The sequence below is a fragment of the Artemia sp. Qi Xiang Cuo genome, chromosome 3 (genome assembly GCF_049724085.1).
Source record: "Artemia sp. Qi Xiang Cuo chromosome 3, ASM4972408v1, whole genome shotgun sequence".
Taxonomy (NCBI): domain Eukaryota; kingdom Metazoa; phylum Arthropoda; class Branchiopoda; order Anostraca; family Artemiidae; genus Artemia; species Artemia sp. Qi Xiang Cuo.
Window position 1 is genome coordinate 422,635 of NC_142796.1, and position 21,482 is coordinate 444,116.

Genomic DNA, 21,482 nt, shown 5'->3' on the forward strand with positions numbered 1-21,482 from the left:
CCCTTTACGCTAAAGTTCGAATTTTGTTCGAATTTTTTAAAAATGACTCCTGAATCGCAAAGGTGGTTTAATTAGTATTAAAAGGTCTTTTAAAAGTACTAAAAACCTTTAGCGTAAAGAGTGAGGTATTAAGGAGGGGACAATCGCCATCATATGCGTAGTAATTTCTGTTCGTTTTAAGTTTTAATGTTGTTCCTTACGTTCGGTTGAAAAAACTTTGCTTTTATTTGATTTGTGATCGCTTTACTTTAAATAATGCTGAAAAATCCGGTTCCCCCTCTATGGAAAATGCCTTGCCTCATGAAAAATTCCTCCATGGAAGATCTTCCCACATAACCCCCTCCCCCTTCACCAGAAAAATCCCCCTGAAAACGTCTATATACTTCCCAATAACTAATACTATACGTAAACAATGGGCAACGTTCATAACCTGCAGCCCTTCCCTCGGAGATTGTGGTGGGTTAAATCCTCCTCAAAGAAATAATTATTATATGACTATGCTGAAAACATGGCTATCTCAAAAGTTTGATCGGGTGACTTTGGGGAAAAAGTGAGCGTGGAAGAGGTGCTTGCTGCCCTCCAATATTTTGGGTCACTTAAAAAGGGCACTAGAACTTTTGATTTTCGATCAAATGAGCCCTCTCACGATCTTCTATGACTTCTAGTTCGATACGGTCACCCCTGAAAAAAAAACAAAAAAACAAATAAACACTCTTCCGTGATCTTCCTTCTGGCAAAACATGAAAAGTTTCACATTTTTTTACATAGGAGTTTGAAACCTCTACAGTAGAGCTCTCTGATTCTGAATCTGATGGTGTGATTTTCATTAAGATTACTTGATGTTTTGAGGGTGTTTCCTCCCTTTTTCAAAATTGGGCAAATTTTGGTACCATTAAATTTGAAGTTTTATATATTTTGTATAAGCATCAAAATTTATTTCTTTGGATGTATCTATTGTAATCAAGACTCTGTTTCTTAGAATTTCGGTTACTATTCAGTCGCATCGCTTCTTACTTACAGTTCGTTACCACAAACTGTTTGATACACTAAGAACTTTTCTTCAGTCGGCTCTATAGATTCTCTCTGGAGCTTCGCTCCAAAAAAACGTTTATAGGAGCTATTATTACGAGGGTGAGTTGCGCTTATTTTGACATAGTGAATACCCCCTCCCAGAACGTGTGTAGGTATAATCTTTAACAATACATCCTGCAATTGAATTTAATATTTTGATAACTTAAAATACCCAAGAAATTACCTAATGAAGTACCTCGAATTAACTTAACTTAATACTTGAAATTCAAAGTACCATGAACAGTAAAAATGGAATCTGATTGTTTGAATTGGTTACAAGGCCATATCCCGGATTTTTGTTTGGGTAATGTTCTCGTTTGGTAATGTTCTGATTTTTAAGAACCAAAATTCTGTCGAATTTTTCTTATTCGTTTTGCTGATTCTTCAACGGGGCAGCGCTTAGAAAAATCGGATATAACCTATAAAAACATTTGAAAATTATAATTTTGAAACAACCAAAACTAAAGTCTCAAAAAACTATTGTCATCAGGCGTGAATAGACCTCAAATGAGTCCAAGCGGCTAAAACTATTTTATTTTGATGTTCTTTGACACCTAAATTTTCAGTCGGTAAATTCCCTACTTCGAAGGACTTATCCATACCCTTTTAAACAATTTCCATTCTTAAGGATCAAATGGCAATTTATTTAGTTTCAAAATGAGTGTTTTGACACTCATAATCCAGAAATTATGAGTGGGAAGTAGGCATATTAATCTTTAATTTGACGCTTGTCAAAACAAATCCAAATTAGGCGTGCTTTTTGACAGTAGGCCTAAGGACTGAAAGTTTAAGGAAAAGGTGTTGTTTCATTGCTGGATATATTTGAAAATACAACGTCTAGAATTTGAACAATTCTTACTAAGAGCTGTGAAGCAAATAGATGGGCATATTGACTTTCAGTTCCATTGCTGTTACTACTGTCACTACTACCGCTACTACTACTATTGAACTGGGTCAAAGGGGTTGAAATGCATTCAGGTTGTCAAAAGGGCATAGATACAATCTCGCAGGAACAAAATAGGGTATCAAGTTTTGTTTTTCAGGGAAAGTTGAGGGGGTTGTAATAGTAAACCAAAGGGCTAAGTGTATCCAGATTGTCAAAAAGGCATTTATGCAATGTCCCAAGAACAACCAAGGGTGTTACGTTGAAACAATAATTATTGTAGCAAGCGAAAATAGGGCTCTTACGTTGAAACAAAAAATTGTTGTGGCAAGCAAAAATTGCTCCTCTGTCAAAATCTTTGCGGACATAGAGTAACATTGACGAGTTTCTAAACCCTTAGTTGCGTGAAATCTTATAATAAATTTAGCAATCTGTTATTTATTTTCTCTTACTGAGCAATGATGATGATGGTGTCATAATTTGAAACGCGTAAATTTTCAAACAAATTGCTTGTGATTATTTTACACCAAAAATTACTTTTCTCTTTTTTTTCTGTTTTGCCACGCATGCATTAACGCTGATTAGAGTGTTGGTTTAATTCAATAATATTTAATGTCTGTAACGCTAATAGGATACTTATTATGTTTAGAGCGTATATAGACGGGACTTGTCTTATACCATACCCGTGCGAATTGGTTTTTAGGGGGGGGGGATGGGATGTGTGTGACTTCGAAAACATGCAAAAATAGGTAAAATATATCTGAAGTAAAACAAAAAACATCCAATTTCCTGGCCAATGGGTATAGAGGATCCAGTTAGGGAGTCAGTGGGAGGTAGATGCCCCAGTGGCTTCAATTCATGAAAAATACAGAGGGGCGGTCTTAAACGTATTTTCCAACATAGGGAGGCAATTTTATTGTTTTTTTTCAATTTTTCTCTGAAAATACAAGAAAAGGATATTTTCAACTAAAATAATGTCAAAAGGTATTTCCAAAAGCAAGAGGGTTCTAATATTGGAATGGTGTATATTAAGATATATGTCTCCCAATAATTGAGCGTCCATTTTCAAAATAAACTTCAATTATCTTTACTCTTTCTTTGGTTGTGAATTTATTCATATTGAATATTTCCGTCGATTTTTGTTTTTTAACCACGAAAACCATGTAAAATTAATCTGTTGAAAAAAATTTCATTGAAAAATGGTAGCGACCAATGTGCAGATGTACTTAAGCCAAAACATTATTTTTACTAAGCATTGAATTTGTGTTTCTAGGTTTGGCATTTCCATATCAAATATGAAAGATATGAATATGGATGGTTTTGATGATGTGGCCATTGGTGCTCCGTTTGAAGACAGAGGGGTTGTTTACATTTATCTTGGATCAAAAGACGGACTTATTACTGAGCCTAGTCAGGTAGGTTGTCCTACAATATTATTATGGTTATTGATCCTATTGTAGCATTCGTGAGTCGTGACAAAGGCCGTACCCAGGATTTTCGTATGGGGGGGGGGTGTAAAAGAAAACTAAAAGATACATCAACAATTGGTTTACATGTAATTTTGTTACGTTTTACGAGTCGGACAAGCATTTAGGGGGGGGGGGGATTTCAAGCCCGATAACTCTCCCTGGATACAGTCTTGGTCGTAACATATGAATATACGTTTCGGGGGGGGGGGGGAGTGGGGCAGAAACTGGTGACCTGTGCTAAACGTATATTAGCTAATGGGATTTCCAAATTTGGGAGGGGGGCTATTGTACAAGTGTATCGGTATTTTTACACAGATTTACCATATTCCATTATGGCATGCAAAATCCCGCATTAAAAAATGGAGGGGGGGGGTCTTCAGTAGAGTGACAATACGGAAAGTTTATGCAAATTCTATTTCCGAGATCTTGGGAGAGGATGTCCTCTTTAGATAAGGGTCTCTATAGGGGGAAGGGGCTGGAATTGTACCTTTCCCCGTCTATGAAGTCCCAACAATTTTTTACGATTTTCTTATAATATTCCATATTACTCGCCTCTTTTTTTTTTCTTTTTTTAAGCTTGCTGCTGGCCCCTGAAATATATTCATGCGGATATACCTAGGGTTGTTTTTTTGTTTAAGAAATATTATACAATTCAAATGTTGACCTGGCCTTACACTTGTTTAGCCGTGGGAAGTGCGCTGTCACAATGGTAAACAGCTGTTTCGTTTAGTGATTATTCACTTTTAAAATCGATGCTATGGTTCTCACGGTTCTGAAAACTTATTTGAATATTTAAAATTCTTTGTTTTCTTTGTCAAATTTGACTCACAAAAGAGTGGGTGTAGTCGGACCAATTGTTTTATCTTGTTAACCCCTATTAACCCCATTGGGTTGAAAGAGGTACTAATTTCTGAGTTAGAACGTTCCGCCTTTATGATATACGACCATTGCTTATGAATGCCGGCGCATGCTCTTTTGACAAATTGAGAGCATGATCGCTCTCCCAGATAAGTGACTTGGTTATTAATTTTATGGTCGATGGTTCACCCATAGCGTATCCAAACTTAATTCTAGACAATTTTGCATAGCGAAGACAACAGATATTAGTAAAAAGATGTGAATTCTTTGTTATTTTTAAGCATTCAGCACTTACATGATTTGATTTTTGCTTTCTGAATAGGACATTTAAGAGCAAGAAGTTGTCCCCTTTCAAGAATCGTGTAGACCATGTGGCGCGCTTGCCATATGTGGCAAAAGTGTGGCATGTGTGCCACGAAGTGTCCTGTGTATCGAATGAACAGGCATAGCTTTTTGATAGTGTGCCACCCACGGTGGGACAGTTGGCGCTCCGAGATGTACGACATTTGGCGGAGAGTGGGCAACCCCTCGGTTAAAAGGAGACACATTTTGGATTTATTTTCATTAAATATAAATTTTCAATAAATATAAATAGCTATGTTTTAGCTTTAAAAGTTTTAGCTTTATAAACCTTTAACCCAATTTACCTACTGGTACCGAAGGAACAAGCATACTTAGTTCATATCTAGTGGGTTTTGGACAGCTGAATAGGCGAAAGTTCAGATGCCTGAACAATTTTATAATTCTATGATCTTCTTCAATATGTGTAATATAATATAGTATAATATAATTTAACGTAATATAATTATTTAAATAAATAATATAATTAATTAAATTAATTTAATTAGCGTAATTTAATTAATTTTGATTATAATTTTATTGAAGATATTTAGTATGTTCAATTTAATTGATTTTATAATCAAAGTAATCTAATATAATTTAAATTGAAATAATTTTTTATAATACTAAAATCCTTTTATAATTCAATGATTTATTGTTTTTTTGGATTTGAAAATCCGAACCAATAATAGCAATACGTGCCTGACAACAGTTCATTTTATATGTTCCAATCTTATTTCTCTTTTTTTTCTACGAAGAAAATTGTTCCACCTTCTAAGTGAATTCCCTATCGAGAAGTTTTTTTTTGAAAAACATTGTACCCTGTTGTGTTCCTTGCAAAGATAGTTGGAGCTTTTAAAATGAACTATTTTTGGCCGTATCTAGATTGCCTAATCTTTATTACAATCAACTGCTTTTTAATAATTGTTGAAAATACCTGAAACTGAGGGGTACCCGTTCTGTCTCCTAGTCTATATCTTTGAGTGCCACTTTTTCAGCCTCGTGTTGCACAATTTGTCACACCATGCCGCGTCTTTCTGCTCATGGCATATTTAACGCCACACATGGCACAAGCGACCTGAAGTCCATGTCTTTCGATAGTAAGCAAGCGCTGGCCTGAAACATATTTTTCAGTTTTCCCGTTCCCGTGTTTAATTGGTCTTGTCTCTTATGTGTCTGGGATATTCCCGCCCAACTACCAAAGAAATAAAAAGATTTGATTCAACTTCGTTGGTTTATTTTTGACTTCATTTTTTTGCTTCAGAAAGAGTCTTAAGGTTTCTCTTGTGTTAATTTTTGATAAATGTATTTTTAGTCTATGTTCTGAGCATTTTCATCTTCCTCGAATTTGTTTGGTGACTAAAGCTAAAAGGACACTTTTTGGAAGTTTCATCGAAAAAAACAGGAAAACAACAAACCATTTCCCTAAATTAAAAAAGATATACTTTCTGCCACTTGGCTGCCCTTTCTGGATAGCTAAAACAGCTGTCCAGAAAGGGTAGCCAATAATCCCGTCTTTTTTAAGACCTGCTTCTTCCTGTGGAAACTTTTAAGCCAGTAAATCGAAAGAAAAGGCAAATGGTTCACCTGATTGGTTCTTCTGTGTGAAGTTTTCAGCCACTAAAGCCAAGGAAAATTTGTTTAGTCACACTTTGCACTGAATCCTTCTGTTTCGGTGTGCAGCTAATCTGTGAAGACGTATTTATGGTTCACCTGATTGGTTCTTCTGTGTAAAGTTTTCAGCCACTAAAGCCAAGGAAAATTTGTTTAGTCACATTTTGCACTGAATCCTTCTGTTTCTGTGGGCAGCTAATCTGTCAAGACGTATTTATGTGAGAAATTATAGCTGATAATAGTCGTTTTTCATCAAGAGAAAAAAGCATAGAATATAAAGGATAAGGAAGCTGCTATAAATAATGGAGCACGTTAATTTGACAAATTAAGATCGTAAGGAATTCTTTAAGTTAAAGGGGTAGACTGTTAACTTGGTCGTGTCCGTCGTATGCTACCACCTGCTTGTAAAAATACTAGTTAAAATTAATAACTTGAGCTGTCAGCGTTTTTCTTTGGTGCCAAATTGACTTTAAAGATGGGTAGCCTTGTTTTTGTAATTGTGAAGGTTTAACAACAATTTTTATTTGATAGAGATGAAAATTGTCCCATTTAATGGAGGCTATAGTACTGAGGGATGCTGTAGTACCACTTCTTCTTTTTAGCTTGCTATAGAGTAATCGTTTCTGTAGCAGCACTTTTTTCAGGGCTATATCCAGGATTTTGTTCGAGGGGTACCAAAATAATTTTTTTTCAGGGGTGTCAATTTTTGTACCTGGATTTTCCAAGACCAGTTTACGAGTTGACAAAATGTTTCAAGGGAGTGTAGTTCAAACCTTGTAACTCCTCCTTCCTGGAGACGGTCATCGCTTTCTTTTATATAAAAGTTTGGTGTATTACAATAAATCAAACTCATACAACATGCCAAAGAAAATGAAAGGACAAATATTAACATTCCCTTCTTCACTACAGTCTCTAATATTCGCGTAACTACACAGTTTTGAGCTCTTGTCAGTTTTAGATTTAATCAAGGGGGTGCCAACTTTCATAAATAACGTACAACAGGTTCCGCGTGCCAATTGTGGCGGAATTGTGTCAAGTGTGGTGGACACTGTGCCAAGCATGTCGGAACTGTTCGGCATTCAAGTTGCGCGTGCCAATCGTGGTGGAAGTGTGACGGAACTGTTCGGCATACATGGCGTTCTGAGATGTACACCAGGTAGGGGAAAGTGGGCACACCTCGAATTTAGTAATACTCTTATTACTCCTTTCTATATACAGTGTTGCCCAATGCTAGCAACAACCCCTAAAATATCGATTCTCAGTGGCATAGTATCGATTGACTGATACTCGTATTTAGCATCGATACTTTCGATAGACATACATTAACCTTTGAAACAAGTTTGATACATATTGTGGAATACGGTTATGTCATTTTCCGATGCCAAAGTAAAACCAATTTTGGTCATAATACGTAGTGGCTGTACTCATGTCCGATAGTAATTGTGCCCTTCCCCCTGAAGCCAGTTCATTCAGTTGTGCTGTGTAAACTTCACAGATTAATTCAAACCCTCAAACAAACAAAAAATCCCCATAGTAGCTGAGCGCCTGCGCAGGTTTTTTTTTCTGGAGGTGTCCCAATAAAAACAATAACTAATTTTATTTGACTATTCTAATAAAGTGTCCAGAAATTTGGAAAAAATTAGGAGTTCAGGGGATGGGCGTTCATTGAGGCCCATCTTCTATGTACGTCCCTGAGATGAGAATTGTAATTACCCTCACATGTATATCCCCGAAAAAGTTAGATACAGCCCATAATTTCGGATACAACGACATTAGGTTATCATTGTCTGATTAGTACCGCACTTCTCTTTCTACAAAGTGATAATTTAAAACTTTAGGTATATGCTTCTATTTCAGCATGTGTTTGTCATAAAACTGATTTACATCTGTTGTGAAAGGATATAAACCAGAAGTCGAAGTAGATAATTCTTTGCTGTGCTTTTAACACCAAATACTTGGGACATTAGAGACAAAAAAAAAAGAAATTCAGTTCCGAAATATAAAGGATAGGCTAGAATCACCAGACCATTACGTTTTATATCAAATTTTCTTATATTTTTCATATTTAATTTGTTACCCCTCCGACATTTTCAACAGCCGAAAATGATTTTTTTTTTGTACGCCCCTGGTGTTACTGCCCTCCTGGAAGCCACTGTCTGGCAGTACCACCGGCAAAAATTTACAAAGTGGTGTCAAGTTCATTTAGACGCGACGGGTAGCATGCAACCCAGGGTTGTTCCCAGGATTTGATCTTACGGGATATCTGGTAGCTATCTCGGAGGAAATGACGCTTCACCTTAAAAACAAAACCCCATCTTATATGTCTAGCAATTAAATAGCCAAACCTTGTGTATTTTCACGCTGTTTCGTTTCGGGAGGCAAATGGGGCTACGCCTTGAGCTTCTTCCCTGTGAATGGTCTGAAAGCTGCCCCTTAATATTTTATGTGTAAAGAACTTCTGTGAAATATAGATGACATCCCTTTCTGAATGATAAGGAACAAAGCGAAATTATTAAATCGATTTCCAACCGTCGGACAGATTGCCAAAGATTGCCCTTTTCAGCCAACCGTTTAGGGCTAAACAGAAAGCAGTCGTCCGCGGTTTGGGTGTGAGGATGTCCTAAAGAAGGATTTAAGGGAAATGGGAACTTCCCGGGAGGGTGTAAAGAGGGAGGGTATGAATAGACGGGGATTGAGAAGGAGCGTGCGTAGCTGTGTTGACCTCCGGCGGTTTGGTGCTGCGGTGAGTTGTTAGTAGTAGTAGTAAAAGATAAAGAGCGAGTTTTTGCCCTTTTTTAATTATTCATGCAATGAACCATTTCATCATTTGACAGGTCAAATTCTCTGACAAACAAAAAAACTGATTCGCTGAAATTCCTTGTTGATCCAATTGATATTTTTTAAAATCCAGTTCTAAAATTAAATTAAAGCATTATCAATAATTATAATTAATTAGTGCTCGTCTTTACTATATTTCCTTTTAGCAATAACTCATATTTAGTTACTTTTATGTTTAATTGTTATATTAGTTACTATTGTTTATTAATATTATCTGTGAAGCAAGAGGCAAAGACAAGGGCAGATCTAGGCCTTTTGGTGACAGGGCAAGAATAGCATTTTGTGTCCCCTGGTCAACAAACCCGTTATATATATATATATATATATATATATATATATATATATATATATATATATATATATATATATATATATATATATATATATATATATATATATATATATATATATATATATATATATATATATATATATATATATATATATATATATATATATATATTAAATAAACGTCGTTATACTCCGCTAAAGAATATATTTATTTTATTATTCTACAAATCATTAATATTCATTGTTTAAAAAAAATAGAGTTGTGAGAAAGTCAAACTTTAGCGTAAAGAGTGAGGCGTTGAGGAGGGGACAGCCCCTTTCATATACGGAATAATTTCTGTTCGTTTTAAGTTTTAACGTCGTTCCTTACTTTCAGTTAAAAAAACTTGTTTTTTTATTCAATTTTTGTACGGTTTTTAATTAATGCAGGTTTTGATTTTGGCTCACCGTATATGAATAATTAAAACAAAATTTGAATATTAATTTTACTTTTATTTGGTTAAATGGCTTTCTCGAAACCTGTTTAATTTGATTTACGAACGTGTTTATTAGTAGTAAATATACCTAACTTACGAATTAACTTGCGTAACGAACTTCTATATTGATATATTTTTAATACGTATATTAGAGGGTTCGCCCCCTAGTCAATACCTTGCTCTTTAAGCTAAAGTTCGAATTTTGTTCCAGTTCTTTAAAAATGACCGCTTAATCACAAATGCCGTTAATTAGAATAAATAGCCCTTATGAAAGTACTAAATAATCTTTGGCTTAAAGAGTGAGGTATTGACTAGGGGGTGAACCCAATCTTATACGTAATGTTTTCTGTCATTTTAAGTTTTGATGTTGCTCCTTACTTTAAGTTGAAAAACTTGTTTTTTTTATATATAATTTCTGATCTTTTTTTAAATAATGCTAGGAAATCCGGCGCTCCCTTCATGGCAATATCCCTCCCCCCATGAAAACTTCCTTCACGGAAAGATCCTCCCACATAACCCCCGACCCACTCCCCACGCCCCCCACTACCAGAAAAATCCCCCTTTAAACGTCTGTATACTTCCCAATAACCAATGCTATATGTTAACATTGGGTAAATTTCATAATTTTCAACCCTACCCCCGGGGACTTCGGGGGATTAAGCCATCCTAAAAGACATAGTTATCATATTTTTGACCATGCTGAACAAAATGGCTATCTCAAAATTTTGATCGGGTGACTGGGAAAAAAATGACCGTGGGAGGGGCCTAGTTGCCCTCCATTTTTTTTGGTCACTTAAAAAGGGCACTAGAACTTTTAATTTCGATTCGAATGAGCCCTCTCCCGATACTCTAGGATCACAGGGTTGATACGATCACCCCTGGGAAAAAAATTAAAAACAAAAAAAAAACTAACAAATAAACACGCATCCGTGATCTTTCTTCTGGCAAAAAATACAAAATTCCACATTTTTGAAGATAGGAGCTTGAAACCTTTGCAGTAGGGTTCTCTGATACGCTGAATATGATGGTGTGATTTTCATTGAGGTTCTATATCTTTTAGGGGGTCTTTCCCCCTTTTTTCGAAAATCAGCCAATTTTTCTCAGGCGCTTAACTTTTGATAGGTAGGACTAGGATGAAACTTATATATTTGAAATCAGCATAATAAGTCGATTCTTTTGATATATCTATTGGTATCAAAATTCCGTTTTTTACAGTTTCGGTTACTATTGAGCCGGGTCGCTCCTTGCTTACAGTTCGTTACCACGAACTGTTTGATTATACTCAAGTTTGTCAAGCGCTGCTGCCTCCTCCTGTTTCTAAGATAGTTTTTAACTAATTTTAATTAGGTAAGGTTTTTTTGATCAGATCAAAAGTACTTTGCGAGCAGGTGATCCAGGGTGGCTTTCCCTCATGTCTCCCTCCCCCTAGATTCGTCCTTGGATGAACAGGGGCGCTAATTGGGGTATTTTAACCATATATCTTGAAAAAATAAAAGCCCTGAAAAAAAAATCGAAAGTAAGCCAAATATGCCCTTCACATAGATATTGAAGAGAACTTTTTTTTGCTGCTTCATTTTAAAGAGTTCGAGTAAAAATCCTCACCGTCCCCTGTATTTTTGTTAATGGTGCCACTGAGGATGAAGAAACCCTTCTTGTGATTTTTGCTATGGTTATCAAAAGGCGTTACTTGACATTTAGTCGAACAGATTTATAGCCTACATTCTTTCCCTCATTCCGCTTTACCAGTTGGCTCTATCCTTTTTGTTAATGATTGGTAGAAATTAGTAGGAAGTATTAAAAATCTTGTAAAATTTATGTCCATATATTAAAGTGACCGGCGTCACCCCTCCCCGCCGGATAATACCTCCTGCGGATACTGCCCCACGAAAAATACCCCCCCCCCACCCCCAGAAAATACCGTTCTGTTTCAAGGTTTTTCGTTTCACTTTTTATTTAATTCATTATAACCTTCATTTATTTTACTGATGTATTTACTTTTATTTATTGTGTCTAATTTTTTTATTGAATTTATTGACATTTTTGCTTCCATGAGCTAACAAAAAGCTGCTAGCCTTTTGTTTAGGGAATGTCTTGTCTTTTTCAGGGAATGGAATCAGGCACGTACGCAGGAATTTGTTTCGGGGGGGCAATTTGTTTCGGGGGGGGGGGCAAATCCTTCAAACCCTTTATTCTGTGAGAAAAATCAGAAAATTATGGGAAAATGAAAAAAATCGTGAAATTTTGGGGGGTGGGGCTAGGTCCGGAGGCCCCCCCTGCGTACGTCCCTGAATGGAATGTTTTGTTTAGGGAATGTCTCTATCAAATTTAATTGTTGTTGGTGAATTCGAAGTGTAAATTTTAAAGTTAAAATGAAGCATAGCAGAAAGAATTCATTATACGTCAGGGCTTCAGGCACAAACGCAAGATCATTTTATTTTAGGGACGAAACAATTGTAAAAAAAAAAAAAACAACTAATCATTTGAATAAGAAGTGCCTAGAAATTTGAAAAAAATTAGGTTTAACTGGGGTATACTGTTGGTGGCAGTTGGTGGCGATATTGGAGACACATGGTTAGAACGGGCAGCAATCGCCTGCCCCATGATGTTTGGTGTTTGACTCCTCCCGGAGATCGACGGCCCGGGCGACAGAAGGCTATACTTGGACGATGCCTTGAAAAAGACGTAGCGCTCTCAAGAACATCCCACTTTTCTTACAGTTAGAAAACCCTTTTTTGGTGCTATACAAATTAGCTTCAGAGATAAGCTAGCGTAGTAGGCTAGGCTGATTATTTTTCCCAAGCTAGTGTATTTTAAATTCCCCGCGCAATTAATGCGTTCCTGAGAATAGTTATCTAACAATTGAATCGTGGAAAAAAAACTAATTTTTAAAGCACCCCTTCGATTAGACCTAGACTATAATAAACAAACCAATAAATTTGATCCAAAGTTCTTCCTTGTACTTGCGACCACAGGATGGCCAATAATGGCTGCCACATTGAACCTTATAAGGACTTGTATGATATTACTAGACCTTCACTATGGAAGAAATCTAATCTATATTCTGCAATTTTTCTATGGACCGCTACCTTTCTGCCTGTCATAATTCATGCACAAACTCTGTTATTTTCAGCAATAAAATTTTACATGTAGTTAATTAAAGTTCTCTTCATACGCATAAAATATCATTAGCATTTGATGTTTCAGCAATAGTCAATTGAAGATACAATTTAAAATTTGTGCAAGTAGTAGCTTTCAAGGGTTACCCACTTTCTGTTATCTGGTGTCCAGTTTTCAAACAACACTTGTTCCATCCGTACCACTCTGAACCTACTCGCAACACCACGTTGTAAGGTTCCTTCACATTGAATTTTGGCTTTCCGTTCTCCCCTTCACACTGAACTCCGTAAGCCTTCCATAAGGCTCATAACCCTCCGTAAGACCTTACGTTAACGTATCTGTAAGTCAAAATGCAATACTAGAGCTCTGACGGAAGAAAATATTTCAATTTCTTACGTTTACGTTTAAGCAAAATGGAACTTAGATGAACAAATATTTGAGTTTGTAGAAGCTAGAAAATGTTATATAGCTCAAAGGACCCTGTTTCAAAGGACAAACAATTTAAACTAAATTCTTTGGAAAGTCTGAGCCAATTTCTCATCAGCAGGAAAGAAAGAAGTAAGTATAGACAGTCTTGATTTGTAGGCCTAGGCTAGGATAGGCCATGCTTTGATAAATATTGCTAGTTTTTTTCAATTCTATTTGGACTTCAGGTTAAAATAAAACCTCTTGTGGTGCAGCTAATATTTAAAATGATATTTAGGAGATTAGTTTTGTAACTTAACTCAGGATTTAAACTTTATGAGGTTGAAGCAAGAATAAATTTAGATTAGGATATAACCTACTTTGGTACATTTAAATAGATAGTTTGATCTAGTTTCACAACATCCTCTCAAATGAAAAAGATTTAGGATCATTGAGAAAAAATATAGATTTTAAGTCAATTTCTTTGGCAATATAGAAGTTTTATATAGACTATCTTAGGGATATATCCAGGACCATTAAGGGAAGATAAGGTGCACTGTCAGAAACACAAGTGTGATACAGGAAAAGAGCATGAAATAAGGAATGTAATGGTATTTTTTTAAGTTTCTTAAGCCATTTTCTCCTACAAAGCTGCTGATCTGTAATGCTACCTTGCATTGTACTGCCATTCCCCATGATTGGGTTCAATATGGGCTATTTAAGGCTATTTGTTTTTTCTCAAAATGATAAAATTGTACAGTATTACCTAAGTTTTGATTGAAAAAAAGTACAAAAATATTACAAGCATAAATGATCTGCAAAGTTTTGTTTATAGCATACTTAATAGGCTATATATTTTAAATTATTTTTTTACAACAACACTTTATTTACATTTCCAACATGGGAAAATTATATTTATTGAATTCACAACAGACAGCGTATTCACAGTAGGCTACAGTAATTTTTTCTGTGGCGTTGAAATATAATTGTATGGATTTTTTGACACAGAAGGATCTATCAACTACCAAACATTGGTAAGAATTAAACGAAGGATAAAACCATTTAGTACAAAGATTTGAATGACATAGTTAGAATTAATTTTTGGTCATTAAATCTGTGTAATGTGTGATCTTTAAGAACTTTTTCGGAAAGGAAGGAAAATGTCATAGAAAAATATGAACTTTGAAAAAAAGGAAAAAAAGAGGATAGTAAATACAATGTCATCATTTCCTCAAACACCTGTGTGTGGATATTGTCTTCAAGTAAAAGTTGATTTTGACTAACTTTAGTTGGACCCAAAGCAACCTTAAAATTTGATACAAACACAACAAATTGTATTTTATTGTAAAGCTTTCAATCGGGACACTGAATATGTATGGTTTTTTGGCCCATGACGAACAGGTTTTAAGTGACACTCAACTTTGATAAACAAATGGAAATACAGTACAGTCTATTGAGTATTTATGCATTAAACTAATATAGTAGTAAAGAATTTATATTAATTTAGTTAGTACCCAAACAAATGTTTTATAATTGGGTGTAGGCAAAGTACTTGTTTCAATAAATTTGATTTAAAGCACAATCAATTTTACTTCTTTTCTAAGTGATCCTTGACTTTCTATCGTCCAAAAATTCTTTTTTGTGGCTCCATAGAATTAATCAGCTTTGAAGTTCTTGCTATTGAGGAGAAACTACTGCTACTACTACTAATAACTCACCGCAGCACCTAGCTGCCTGAGGCCAACACAGCTACTCACGCTCCTCCTCCATCCCAATCTATTCAAAGCCACCCTCTTTACGCCCGCTCATGAAGTTCCCATTTCTTTTAAATCTTTCTTTATGACGTCCTCCCACCCCAGACGGGGACGACCTGCTTTCCATTTAGCCCTAGACGGTTGGCCGAAAAGAACGATCTTCGGCAATCTCTCATCCTTCATCCGCACAACGTGTCCTAGCCACCTCAACCTTTCTTTCATTATAGCCCTAGAGAGCGGTATTGAACCACACTTTTCGTTTAGCCTATTGTTTGAAATACGGTCAGTCAGCCGGGTACCCAGAACAATCCTTAAGCAATTTCTCTGGAAAACATCTAGCAAATCTTCATCCGCTTTTCGGAGCGCCCATGCTTCAGAGCCATATTTGACCACTATCATCACTGTAGCTTCTAACATTCTATTCTTGGTTTGCAGACTTATCTTCCTATTCTTCCAAACTTTTTTTAACTGTGAAAAAACACCTTGAGCCTTGGTTATTCTACTTTTCACATCTTCACTGCTCCAACCATCTTTACTAATAATACTACCAAGGTAAGTGAAGCTGTCCACCTGATCAATCTTTTCATTACCCAACTTCAGCTTTTCATCTTCACTTATTCCTAGCCTTAGTGACTTAGTCTTCTTAACATTAATTTTTAAACCTATTCTTGCACCCTGAACTTGCAAAACCTCTAAAACTTGATTCATTTTGCTCACACTTTCATCTAGGATACTTAAACCATTAGCATAATCTAATTCCAGGAGAATTTTTCCTCCCCATTTAATTCCGTGGTCTGCCAGTGCCTTTCCTGTGCTTTTTAAGACAAAATCAGTAAAAATGATCCATATAAAGGGGGATAGAACACAACCCTGCTTAAATCCTCATTTAATACGAAACCCGCTGCTAACCTTATTTCCTACCTTTAACCGCAGCAGTGTTATTCTCGTACATAGCACTAATCACTTTAATGTATTTGTCGGGTATACCATACAAAGATAAAACCTTTACTCAAACTCTTCTATCAAGACAATCGAACGCTTGCTCATAATCTATAAAACTGAGGACCAAAAGTGTTTGAAAACTCAGGCACTTCTCAATTATTAACCTAAGAGTGAAAATTTGGTCGACACCTTTTCCTTTTACCTCTACCTTTTCTAAAACCGCACTGCTCTTCTCTTAAAACTTTTTCTACGGCATTTCTCAGTCTAAAAACTATCATATTACTAAGTAATTTACTACCCACTGAGACCAGACTAGTACCTCGATAATTACCACACTCATTCTTGTCACCTTTCTTATACAATGGTTTAATTAAGATTTTCCCAAAATCGCTGGGAACTTCCCCTTTTTCAAAAATCATGTTCATAATCTTCAGTAACTTATTTCTAACCTCAGAGCCACCATATTTAAGAAACTCATAAACCACCCTATCAGCACCAGGAGCCTTATTATTTTTTAGTCCTTTTAGTACTGTCGCTAATTCCTCCTCACAAAACAAATCTTCCTTCACATCCAATGTGTCACGAACTTTTTCATTTTCCTCTGTATCTTTTCATTCAACTCTATCTCGGTTAAGCAAATTCTCAAATATGTTCGGCCCATCTCTCTTTAGTTTTTTCCTTATCGCTAATTGCGGCCCCATTCCTATCTTTAACTGGGCCAAGTCCGCATTGACTACTCCCTCTCAATTTGTTAACATGCCGTTACAATATTTTACTATTTTACTGTCTAGCTGTATCGACTAGATCCTCAACGATTTTATTCATAGACTCTACTTCTCACCCCCTTAGTTCATATTATAATGATTTCTCTACTTTCTTGACATTCGTTTTGTTTTCGTTTGATCCATCACTAAGGTAATTCTTGTACAAGTCCTTTCTCCTTTCCATCAAACAAAAAGCTTTTTCACTAGTATTCTTAGCTGCAATTCTGGCTTTCTTCCCTAAGACACCTTCAGCAACTTCACAAATTATTTTTCTAAAATTATTCCAACCATCTTCGACATTATCAAATTTTAAACTCTGAAGTTTCACTGTTCACAAATTTTAAACTTGAAATGTCACTTGATGAAACAGGTTATTAATATGAATAACTTCGTTGTCCGACTTGACTCTATAGTAGATAAATAAAAAAAACAAGTTTTTTAAACTGAAAGTAAGGAGCGACATTAAAACTTAAAACGAACAGAAATTATTCCGTATATGAAAGGGGCTGTCCCCTCCTCAACGTCTCGCTCTTTACACTAAAGTTTTTTATTGTTTTAAAAAATAAAGTTGTGAGACAGAGTCAAACTTTAGTGTAAAGAGCGAGGCGTTGACGAGAGGACAGCCCCTTTCATATACGGGATAATTACTGTTCGTTTTAAGTTTTAATGTCGCTCCTTACTTTCAGTTAAAAAAAACTTGTTTTTATATTTAATTTCTGATCGTTTTTTAGTTAATGCAGCTTTTAGTTTGGCTCACCGTCATTGAATAAGTAAACAAAATTTGCATAAAAATTTTACTTTTCTTTTGCTAAATGGCTGTCTCTAAATTTGGTTCTGACGTAATTTATAAATTAACTTACGTAACGTACTTCTATATTCGTATATTTTTCTTCTGGCAAAAAATACACAGTTGCAGATTTTTGCAGATATGAGCTTGAAACCTATGTTATAGGGTTTTCTGATGCGCTGAATCTGACGGTGTGATTTTCATTAAAAATCTTTCACTTTTAAGGGATGTTTCCCCTCTCTTTAAAAAATCAGGTAAATTTTCTTAGGCTCGTAGCCTTTGATGAGTAATACTAAACTTAATAAAATTTATATATTTAGAATCAATATTATAAGCCCATTCTTTTGATACATTTATTGACATCAAAATTCCATTTTTAAAAGTTTCGCTAACTATTGAGCCGTATCGCTTGTTTTTTTTTATTGTTTTTTTATTACGTATATGAGGGGGTTCGCCCCTTAGTCAATACCACGCTCTTTACGTTAAAAGTTAAACAAAATTTTAATTAAAAAACCCCTGAATCACAAAGGCCGTTTAATTAGAATAGATAGCTCTTTTGAAAGCACTAAAAAAACTGTAGCGTAAAGAGCGAGGTATTGACTAGGGGGAAACCCCTTCATATATGTAATAATTCTGTTCATTTTAAGTTTTAGTGCTGCTCCTCACTTTCAGTTGAAAAAACTAGTTTTTTTTATATTTAATTTCTGATTGTTTTTTAAATAATGCTTGGAAATCCGGCGCCCCCTTAATAGAAATGTCCCTTACCCCAAAGAAACATCCTCCACGGAAAGATTCTCCCGAGTAACCCCCTCCTCCAGCCCCCCCCCCTTCCTCCACCAGAAAAAAATCCTTCCTGAAAATGTCTGTATACTTCCCAATAACCAATACAATATGTAAGCAATGGGCAAAGTTCATAACTTGCAGCCCTTTCCCTGGGAACTGTGGGGATTAAGTCAGCCTAAAAGGCATATTTATTAGATTTTCGACTATGCTGAACAAAATTGCTATCTCAAAATTTTAATTGGGTGACTTTGAGAAAAAATGAGCGTGGGAGGGGGCCTAGTTGCCCTCCATTTCTTTTGGTCACTTAAAAAGGACACTGGAACTTTTAATTTTCGTTCCAATGAGCCCTCCTACGATATTCTAGGACCACTTGGTCAATACGATTACCCCTGGGGAAAAAAAAACGAAACAAAACAAACAAACAAATAAACACTCACCCGTGATCTTTCTTCTGGCAAAAAATGCAAAATTCCACATTTTTGTAGATAAGAGCTTGAAACCTCTACAGTAGGGTTTTCTGATTCCTGAATATGATTTTGTGATTATGATTAAGGTTCTATAACATTTAGAGGGTCTTTCCTCCTTTTTTCGAAAATCAGCCAAATTTCCTCAGGCGCGTAACTTTTGATGGGTAAACTTGATGAAACTTACATATTTGAAATCAGAATTAAAATCTGATTCTTTTGATGTATCTATTGGTACTAAAATCCGTTTTTTAGAGTTTCGGTTACCATTGAGCAGGGTCGCTCCTTACTTACTGTTCGTTACCACGAACTGTTTGATCGAAATCGGATTAAATTTGGGTGAAGTCAAACTGTTGCAGCCATTGGCGTCAATTGAAGGTGCTGGAATTGATTTTTTGGCCCCCTCCCCACTAGATTTGAATATACATTCTAGGGTTCTTTTTTTGAAAAAAAAGAAAAAGAAAATACACTTTATCTCCTACTATATTTTTTTTGAATTGGCGCCATTGGTTGCAGTACTGCGAATAATCCAGTCTGAATAAACAGAAGGTTTTTTTTATAAAAATTTAAACAGAATAAAACTATAAACAGAACAATTTTTTTTCAACTGAAAGTAAGGAGCAACATTAAAACTTAAAACGAACAGTAATTATTACGTGCGTGAAGGGGATTGCCCCTTCCTCACACATCGCTCTTTACGCTAAAGTTTTTTACTTAAAAAAACTTTTTGTTATTCTAATTAAACGACCCTTGTGTTTCAGGAGTCGTTCTTAAAGAATTGGGACAAAATTCAAACTTTAGCGTAAAGAGTGAGGTGTTGAGGAGGGGATAATCCCCTTCATATTTGTAATAATTTTTGTTCTGTTTAAGTTTTAATGTCAGCTGAAAAAATATCAGCTCTTCACTTTCAGCTGAAAAAACTTGTTTTTTTTTATTGAATTCTGATCGTTTTTTAAATAATGTCAGGAAATCTGGCCCCACCTCCACGGAGAAATGCTCCTCCCCACGGAAATATCCTCTAGACAGCTCAATCCCGGTAAGAATTTACCCCTGACAATTATCCTTAACAACTCCACACGTAAAATTGAGACGGAAAAGAGAAAGCAAGGCATATGAAAAAAATTTTGTTTCAGAATTCTGGCAAATTCTGCCAGTGTATAATTCCTCTGATGAGCTCACTTCCCAGAAACTTCCATCCCCATGGAAAAATCCCCGTGGAAAAACACCTAGCAGAAAATTGTCCCCCCCCTTGCGAAAATGTATACATACTTCCTAGTAACAAAGACTATGCGTAAACAATGGGAAAATGTTATAACTTAGACTTTTCCCCTGGGGCTGTGGGGGGGGGTCATGTTATATCCAAAGGAATATTTATTGGACTTTTTCAATTATGATGAACAAAATGACTATCTCAAAATTTTGATTTGGCGATTGGGGGAAAAGGGCGGGGAGAGGGCCTAATTGCCCTCAAATCTTTTTGGTCTCTTAAAAAGGGCACTAGAACTTTTAATTTCCTTTCAAATTTACCCTCTCACGATATTCTAGGACCACTGGGTTGATTGGATCACCCCTGACTCGCTGAATCTGATGGTACGATTTTCATTGAGATTCTAAGACTGTTAATGGGTGTTTCCGTCTTTTATTGAAAATCCGGCAAATTTACTTAGCCTCGTAGCCTGTGATGGGTAAAACTTAAAGCTAATGAAACTTGTATATTTGAAATCAGCATAATAAGCCGATTTTTTTATATATCTATTAGTATCAAGATTCCGGTTTTTAGATTTTCAGTTAATATTGAGCCAGGTCGCTCCTTCCTTACAGTTCGTTACCACGAACTGTTTGAAAATTCGTTTTTAGGGGGGAGGGGTCGATGATACCAGCAGATTTGTTATATAATTCGAATAAGAATTGCCCAAAAAATCAGGAAAATTGAAATTTCAGTGGCTAAGGCCTCTAGGCCCCCCTGCGTACGTCCTTGGTTCAAGGTGACCTCGATCATAGATAGTTAAGTGAGCCTTTGATCTCCTAGTGTCTGTAATCACCATTTTCTTTTAGTTTGAGTTTTATAATAGACTTTTGTTTCTATTTCTTTTATCGAATTCATGACATTTATTCTTATTAATCAACAAAATGATAATGATTTGATCTCCTTTTATTTTCCAACTATATCATACCAATTACCTTTTACTGTACTATACTATGTACTACTGCACTACTTCTACGTTCTACCACTATAAACTCCGAACCAAGGGTCGGGAATTGCTGATTGGCCCATGGTGATGAGGACGAGGTGACTCCTCTGTTTAACAAATTTGACCTGAAGACCACATATTTCACATCATATTGAGGCTTGTTTGAATTCAAAATGTTTTGAATTCATACTGAGTAGTCTGTATCAATTTAACATTTTTCGAAATCCAAATGGCGTACGTTAAAATAATAGCGATAAAAATAGCGAATCCTGTTAGTGAAAAAAATTGTCGTTTAATGCTGATTTTCGATTGGTAACTATTATATCACTTCCTTTTAATAGTAAAAATTTATTGCGCAAACACATTTATGGGAATTTCGAAAGAGCATGAAATGCCTCAAATATAGGACGGAATCGAAATGAAAAGTGCACAATT

At 35.6% G+C, this 21,482-nt stretch overlaps 1 protein-coding gene across 1 annotated transcript in view; it reads left to right on the forward strand.

Annotated features, from left to right (window-relative positions):
* Window positions 1-21,482, forward strand: part of LOC148953628 (integrin alpha-PS1-like) — a 120,538-nt gene that overhangs the window by 68,311 nt on the left and 30,745 nt on the right. The window contains exon 5 of the mRNA XM_089087258.1: window positions 3,228-3,369. Within this exon, the coding sequence (XP_088943384.1) occupies window positions 3,228-3,369 (142 nt within the window). The remainder of the gene's footprint in view (window positions 1-3,227; window positions 3,370-21,482) is intronic.